The 8,022-nt window shown below is 55.0% G+C and overlaps 3 protein-coding genes across 3 annotated transcripts; all 3 read left to right on the forward strand.

Annotated features, from left to right (window-relative positions):
- Nucleotides 1-376: 376 nt before the first annotated feature.
- LBRM_33_3080 (conserved hypothetical protein) lies at nucleotides 377-835 on the forward strand (the record flags this gene model as incomplete). Its single annotated transcript, XM_001568025.1, has 1 exon — nucleotides 377-835. One exon carries the CDS (start codon nucleotides 377-379, stop codon nucleotides 833-835), a length of 459 nt encoding a protein of 152 aa, XP_001568075.1.
- Nucleotides 836-2,130: 1,295 nt separating this feature from the next.
- On the forward strand, nucleotides 2,131-3,555 carry LBRM_33_3090 (transcription elongation factor-like protein; the record flags this gene model as incomplete). The annotated part of the gene is made up of 1 exon (XM_001568026.1): nucleotides 2,131-3,555. One exon carries the CDS (start codon nucleotides 2,131-2,133, stop codon nucleotides 3,553-3,555), a length of 1,425 nt encoding a protein of 474 aa, XP_001568076.1.
- A 1,360-nt stretch (nucleotides 3,556-4,915) lies between these two features.
- LBRM_33_3100 (conserved hypothetical protein) lies at nucleotides 4,916-6,676 on the forward strand (the record flags this gene model as incomplete). The annotated part of the gene is made up of 1 exon (XM_001568027.1): nucleotides 4,916-6,676. One exon carries the CDS (start codon nucleotides 4,916-4,918, stop codon nucleotides 6,674-6,676), a length of 1,761 nt encoding a protein of 586 aa, XP_001568077.1.
- Nucleotides 6,677-8,022: the final 1,346 nt, after the last annotated feature.

Consider the following 8,022-nt stretch of genomic DNA (forward strand, 5'->3'; position numbering starts at 1 on the left):
ACTCCCTGAGCAAGAGAGAAAAGTCCCCACCCTCTGCCCACTCCAGCTCAAACAACGCAGCGTACTGGAACCGATGCGAGCGAGTACTGTTGTAGGTGTGCCCCCCTCCTCCATTATTCTTTTCTCGCGTTCTCTCACGGCTTTCTCATCTTCTCACCCTCGTCCTTTGCTCTGTACGCTCGTGTGTATGTGCGTCCATGCATTTCTGTGCACCCACGGTGGATTAAAGAAAGAGAGGTCCTATTCATCTCCTTGAATTTACCTTTCTCATCAACGCTTACTGCATACTCTGCCAATACAAGTGACGGCTCTCGACTCGCTTAACTAGGTAACACAACCTTCTTACTAGCTTCCCTCAAACATCACCTTGCCGATCATGTCCTCTTCCGCCCAGGCCGCCATAGCCAAGAGGACGACAAGTACGCTTCAACGCTTGGTCGTCGAGCCGTTCATGAACACCGCCCACAAGATCGAGGACCACTCAGTCAGGAAGATGCAGTCCATGGAGCCCGCCATGGCGGAGTGGGTAAAGAAGCAGGAGGCTTCGGGTGCCGATGCGGCTACTATCAGCCGCCAGCGCTTTCTGCGCGAGCAGCACCAGCTCATGAGTTACCGCGTTGTTCGCTTTTTTGAGGAGTGCCGCTACATCGCCTCCGGTCAGTATTACAAAAACTACAACATCGGCTGCTTCCTGCAGGATGCCCGCTTTGCCACGCAGGCGTTCTTCATCTTCCTGATGGCGGTCATGGTCGGTCGCCGCTCTGTGTACCCGCCAATCTCCCCGAACAGCCCATTGGCGATTGTCTTCGACCACAAGGTCAATCCGAACTACTAAAGCGGGGAGGCACCATTTGCCAGATATGTCGCCTCATCCGGCCGCTTGACAAGCCCCTCCCTCTCCCCAACTCACTAGCATACACACTTGCGCGGTAAACGAGGTGGCATTGCTCTTTCGCGCTTGCTTCTACAGACGTCGAGAGCGCTGCGGTGAGCAAGAGCAACGAAGACAACAGAGAGCAGTGGCCATGAGGAGCACTGTCGGCAGCACCAGAAGGGGAATATGAAAGGAGCATCTTAGGAAACTCTCCGTCTGTGTCGTGTATGGGTGTGTGGGCCAGGGGATGTAGTAGTGGAATTTGAGCAGAAAGGGAAAAACAAAGACCAGGCGGACTCGCGCATGTACGTGCATTCGTGCCTTGGAGTCGGTTTAACCAATGCAAACAAGCACACTAACAATTAACAAACCAAGCGAGAGAGCGCGAGAGGAGTGGACAGCAAAAGAGACGTTCCGCCACATGAATGACGCCACAACTGTGATAGCACCAGGACCTCTCCAGCATTGTGCATGGACACGTGTATGTGTGTATGTGGGTGGTTTTCTTTGCTACCGTGCAGGAGGGGGGGGTTGGGGAAAAACAAGCGTCAGGGAGGGGGAGGCAGACAAAACGAGTGGTATTTCTCGCATGGGAGGCGTTTTTTTTCTTTTTCTTCATACGTATGCAGCGCGGGCGATAATACGAGTATCGTCTCCTTCGCTGCATACGGTGACGCACACCTTCCACATAATGGCCTGTGGGATCGCTCGTTTTTTTTTTCTCTTGCCCCACCCCACCCCCCACCCCCTTTTCCTCCCACGGCGAAGGCTCATCCCGCTTTATCGCACCTCTCTTCGACTCCTCGACCCCATCATTACCCTGAACCACGCATATACGCACACAACCACACAAAAAACTTCTGCCCACACAATAGGCTTCCTGTTGCGGCATCGTGTGCACCCGGACCGGTTACCGTCATCTGGTGCCACCTGCCTTTTTTCTTCGCCTCGCACTATCGCTGCGAGAACGTTGCCGCCCCGTGACGTAGAATTTCCCATCGCCGCCCCCTTCTCGAAAGAACGTGAGAGCTCGCGTGTTGGCCCTGCGGCAGGCACAGAGGATATCCAGCTTCGCGAACATAGACATACCCACGCACACAAGCGCAGAGACGTGCCTGCCAGGTCCTCACACACCGACGCATCAGCGGAAAGACGGCATCACCAACAACTACTGTAGCCGTCGAACCATCAGTGCGACTTCGTTGTTCCCCTGTTCTTTCTCCCTTGTATCCGTTTATCTTCTTTTTCAGACAACAATGGAAACCTACGCGCCAGGTGATCGAGTATGGGTGTATATAGAAGGGGATGGCTGGTGGCCGGCGCGCGTGCTGAGCGACGAGGAAATGGGCACTCGCACCCCCGGTTTAGATCTGGCAGTGCAGTTCTACGCTGGCGTGGAGCAGCCGGCGACGTTGTACGAGCTAAACAGCCACGCCGACGCCGCGAACATCTGCTTCTTCGAAACGTCGTCGGAAAAGGCGGTGACAGGCAACCCCGAGTTGGAGGCATCGATCCGCCATGCCTCTGCAGATGCTGAGGCGAACCCGCTGAAGTCAGCGTCGGCCATGGTGGTTGGCACAAGGGTGGCAGCCGGTGGCTCGGGTGCCGCTGGGAACCTGGGTGCCGTGGCCGTCAACCGTGCTGCGGCGAAGCGCGTCCGCGATACGGGCGACGGTAGCATGGGAACCTACGACGGTGGCGCTGCTACCTCGCGCCCTGTTTCTGGATACCATCACCTGCGCAGCGAGGAGCTTCACGAGCTGTCGAGGAAGATTTCGTCAGCTGTGGCAGCGCAGGACGTGGCAACGGTGCGCGCGGTGCTCTGCCGGCTAGACAGCGTGGATGTGTACCTCACGGAGCTGGAGGATACCAAGATTGGCGTCGCAGTTGGGTCAGTGCTGAGTCAGCTGGAGCTGAAGCCGCTGTGGCCCCTTGCTCGCGCCATGGTCTCATTCTGGGCACGTCATCTCCCCCCCGAGACGCTCGCAGCAATCCGCAGCGTGCAGCAACGGCAGCTGTCTTTTCCGCCCATCGGTGCGTCGGCGGCAGCGTCGGCAACACAGCACTCTAGCCCGCTCGGCAAGCAGCAACGAGTGTCTTTCGCTCTTCCTGGCGAGAGCGCCTTTACGAGCAGTGTATCTCCATCCGTGACAACGACAGCAGCTGGAGCGGGAGCAGCAGTGTCTGTGGACTCTGGTGTTGTGGCCTCACCACAGGGCAAGACGTTTTACGACAACGTCTATCAGCTCCTTGATAGCCCTCTGAGCACGATGCGCTATGACGACGCTGTTATTGAGAAGGTGGCGCGAAAATTAGCGGCCGAAATCACTGACCGCGATGAGCGTCAGCTGCTACTGCTTCGGCTGCGCGAGGAGGAGCTCTCTTTTATCCGCGATAACCTGCTCTCTGGGGAGTGGACACCGAAGAAGTACTTGGATCAGCCGAATGAGGTGTTCACCACCAAGAGCGAGAAGGCCCGGCAGGAGCAGCGCATCCAGGAAAAAATTAAGGCAATCGAGGCCGCTGACAATGCCAGGCTCAACATCACCGCCCTCTTCAAGTGTGGTCGCTGCGGCAAGCGCCACTGCACCTTCTACGAGCAGCAAACGCGCAGTGCTGATGAGCCAACAACGAAGTACATTACCTGTCTAGATTGCAAGAACACCTGGATACAGGAATAGGTGCGCAGAGGAGCGTAGAACTGTGAAGGTCATTCAACGTTCTGTGTTTCCCATGGTCTCTTCCCCTCCCTCCTCCTTCTGTCTTGGTCACACTCACCCTCTCTTTCGCTGCGGCATGCAGGCGCTTGTCCTCCTGCTTCTGAGGAAAAGAGAGAGGGGGGGGGGGAAAGTGAGGTGGACTGAAGTGCAGTGGAGGAAAGGAAAGATGAGGAGATGGGTGAGCAACACACACAGACGTGCGTCTGTGCATCTCTCTGCAGGAATGTGTAAGTCCACTTCCCTCTCTTACGCAGTGTTTGGCATCACGGGTACGCTCTCTCTCTCTCTCTATGCAATGATGATCATTTTTTGAGCAGTTGTTGCTCCTGGACTCCTTCGATTGGGGAGAGCATTATCGCTCAAATAAACACGACCCAGAGGCTCCATGAAGGAGGAGAGTCAGAAGAAAAAAAAGGGAATCGGGGGAGGTGAGTATCATAATGTCGACTACATCTGCTTCTCTCCCTCTCGTATTGGTTGCCAGCGAGTGGAGATAGTAGGCTGAGCAGGAAAACTTGTCATTCTCTGACGATGCTCCACGTTACATACTTGTTGACGTTGATGGGAGGATCCGCGTACGGGGTATGCGGCGGCCGTGTCAAGAGTGGGGAGCGAGAGTCAGCGGCTTTGTGTGAGGATCGGTGATTTTTTCTTAATGTTGAGTATCGTGACGAGAGGAAGATCGTCATTGTTAGTGTGTGTGTGTGTGTACGGGTGTGTGTTGGTGTGTGTGACCTTGATGATAACCCCGTTGCGTGTTGTTCTCTTTTCTTTTCGTCATTCCAGTTGATTTGAAGCTCTACAGCCACTGTAAGGGGAGTCGGCACATCCGTTACACACACACACACACACGCATGGCCTTCTCTCTAAAGGACGGCCGTATGAATCGCCCCCGCTCGACTGTGTTGAGTCATATCGATGTGTGTGTGGGGGTGTGTACTTGATGGTCGGAAGCTACCACTTGATGGCGCATTCACCCACCTACCCCTCTTTAGGTCCTCTTCGATTGCCTTCTGCTGGGACCCGTTCTCTTCCCTACTTCCTTCTTCTACTCCCACGTCGCCTTCAGTGAACGCACGCATAGCGATACCCCAGCATCAGCAGCGGCCAGGAGAAAAAGGTTCACTGGCGCAGCAGAGAGACGTAAGCGAAAAGGGCCCTCCTGTATGAGACACTTTCATGTTGCGCGCGCGTGTTCGTGGTAGCGCATGTGTGCTGGCAGTCTCCAGCGTGAGAGCAATCGAGAAGAAGTGGGAAGACATCAGGCCAGCGTCTACTTTTTCTTCCTCGTCCTCTTAGAGACGGCTGTCACGTGTGCGCGATGAGCGCTAGCACCTCCGCCGACTACCCCGTGAACTCATGGGTATGGGTGAAGCAGCACGGCTACCCCTGGTGGCCAGCGATGGTTGTAGACCCTGCGCAGACGGGTCAAGACCTTCCTGAGGACAGCAATGTCATGCTTCTCTGCGGCCCGAGTACTTCGGCTACGTTGGTGTTTGCAAGCTCGGCGAATGCGGAGCAGCTGCGCCCCTACCACGGCGCAATAGAAGACGCGGAACTCATCGAAGCCGGCCGCAGTGACGAGAGCTGTGCCGCCGCTATCGAGGAAATGATTGCCGCCGTTTCTAGCGCCGATGCTGTTCCTGAAGAAGAGGGCCCGCCCACCACGCCGTCTACCTCTGGTGCTACGGGGACGCACGACAATCACGCAGCCGCCGGCGAGGGCGACGTGAGCTGGGAAGCGCTCGACGTCGAGACGGAGGCCGCTGTGGCAGAGCCGCAGAACGGGATGGCAGAGAAGAGGTACAAGAAGGATAAGAAGCACAAGAAGAAGCGAAATCGGGGCGGCGACGGCGGTGAGCATGTTGACCGAGATGGCGCGCATAAGGCGCGAAAAGAGAAGTCTTCCAAAGGGCATCGTCGTCGCCGCGGCAGCGACATGGGCTCTGACGAGGAGGCAGAAGCTCGCAGTAACACCGGTGAGGACGACAGTGGGAACGACGAGGACGTGTTCCAGAGATTCACTGGGGCCGCGTCGAGTCGATCAGCAATAAAAAAAGCTAAATACGAGCGGCAGAGCAAGCTAGAGGAGTACGACCTTGGGCCAGGCACTTTACCTGACTACAGCCCACGTGATGATCCTGCCTACTACTATCGCAAAGTGCACAGTGCACGCCGTTCGGCGTCGTCCACGGAGTTACAGACCTGCACCCAGGAGCTGCGCGGCTTTATGTCACAGTGTTTGAGTGGTGCTGCAACAGCCACCGACGTCGAGACAGATATTCTAGGCGTCCTACGGAAGCTGAAGAACATCAACGTGACAGTGACACAGCTGCAGGAGACGGGCGTCGGTGTTGCCGTCGGCAATCTTCTCCGCTCCTTCACTGCACCCGTGGTGCAGCTGGCACAGGCAATACTGAACTACTGGTTCCACTCCTTGCCGCAGAGCATGCAGCAGCAGCTCTCTGCGGAGAACGAGGTTGACCGGTGCTCCATCGAGACTTGCTCCGATGGTGTGGCTGGCGAGAACGAGCTCGGCCGCATCGGCGTGAACCTCTTCGGCTGCTTCACCAATGAAGAGATCAACGACTCGCTGGCTAGCGTTGATGTAATGGCGCTGTGCGGCACTATCGAGGACGCCCTGGAGCGCAGCTGCGACGTGGATGCGCAGATGCTTGTGCTCTCCGCCTTTGGTGACGCCGGCGACACCGGCAAGGCACTGCGCCGCCTCTTGTTGGAAGGTAAGATTTATGTGGAGGACATCATCAAGAACGCAGGAGACCTTCCATCGCTCGTCCGTAGGCGACAGCACTGCCCACCGAACCTCCAGCTCGTCTCGAACTCGCCAACGTCCCAGGACCGCAGTGACATCGGCTCGCCAACCTCGCCAAACGACGACGACTCGGCAGGCAGCCCCATCTTTGGCTCCCCAGCCGGGCGCACCACCACTGCACTCTACAGTTGCCCGCACTGTGGTGCTAACGACGCGTACCAGAGTAGCTACTCGGTGCAGGCGCATGACAACCTGCCTGACATTTTGCGCTGCAAGAAGTGCGAGCAGACGTGGAACGTAGCAGAGTAGTAGCGCCTGAAGGCACTTCACCGTGGAGCAGAGAGGTAGGGCGTGAGTAAGCGTGAATCCCGCCTCCTCGTGTGAATGTGTTATTATCTCCCTGCTTAGGCGTGTTTGTGTGTGGGAAGCGGACAGGCTCGTCGGCTACCCGATGGTGCGAGGTCGAAGCACGCCTGATTGGGGCTGTGGCGATGAGGGGAGTTGAATGTCGAGGTGTGGACGCATCGAGTGCGGTAAGCAGATTATATCGCTGTGCGCGTGTGTGTGTGGATCGGTGGTTGAGTCCAGACGAACACATGTTGGCAAGGAGCACACCGACTGTCAGTTAAACGGCACGGTCTCGTCCTCCAGGTAACCTGGGATGGAACCGTCGGCGGAGGCAGTGTACTGGCCCAGCACGCAATTCTCCTTGGTGACGGGCTCAACACACTTCAGCAATGACACCTTCTCGTCGCGGATGCACTCGGCTTCGAGTGACTTCGGCTTCTCCATGGCTAGCAGGGCAAGAATCTGGGTGAGATGGTTTTGCATGACGTCACGAATAATGCCAATGCTATCGAAGTAGCCGCCACGGCCCTCGGTGCCGATCGTCTCCTTGAACGTGATCTGCACGCAAGCGATATTGCTCGAGTTCCACAAAGAGCTGAAGATACGGTTGGCGAAGCGTGTCGTGATGATGTTCTGTACCATCTCCTTCCCTAGATAGTGGTCAATGCGGTACAGCTGCGACTCGTCAAAGATCTGCTCCTGCGCGTGGGACATCTCGGCGGAACTGTTGGTGTCTTGGCCAAATGGCTTCTCTATGATTAGCCACACCCATCTTCCCTCCTCCTGCGTTATGTTACCCCTGCTTATGCTCCCTCATATACTTTCTAACACCTTAGATGGTGATCTCTTTGTTATAAGACTTTCTTCTACTCTTCTCAACGATCTTTATATCCAACTCTTCTCATTTTGAATCTCATATCCTAATCACCTTTATTATCATAATATCTTTATTAATTCTTTGCAGAATGCATCCTTTATTGTTATATTAGTCTTCGGTTGATTATCTTTTATCCCTTTGGATTAACGCCATTTTTTATTACATTCTCATATTATTTATTTTAATCTCGTGTTCTTCTTTGGACATTATACAACATTTTTCATCATACCTGTCTGTGCTTCACATATTTTTATTGAATACCATACTACCTCATCCGATGTTCCGTTATAACTTTGCTACTTGTGTACCACATATCATTTTACACCGTCTTTCATATTTACTTGTGTCTATTATCTAGTCTATTAATTGTATATACTTGTAATGTACGTTGAAACTTCTAGCTCTCTTCTGAATACTTCTCTCATATATC

Source organism: Leishmania braziliensis, chromosome 33 (assembly GCF_000002845.2).
Source record: "Leishmania braziliensis MHOM/BR/75/M2904 complete genome, chromosome 33".
NCBI lineage: Eukaryota > Euglenozoa > Kinetoplastea > Trypanosomatida > Trypanosomatidae > Leishmania > Leishmania braziliensis.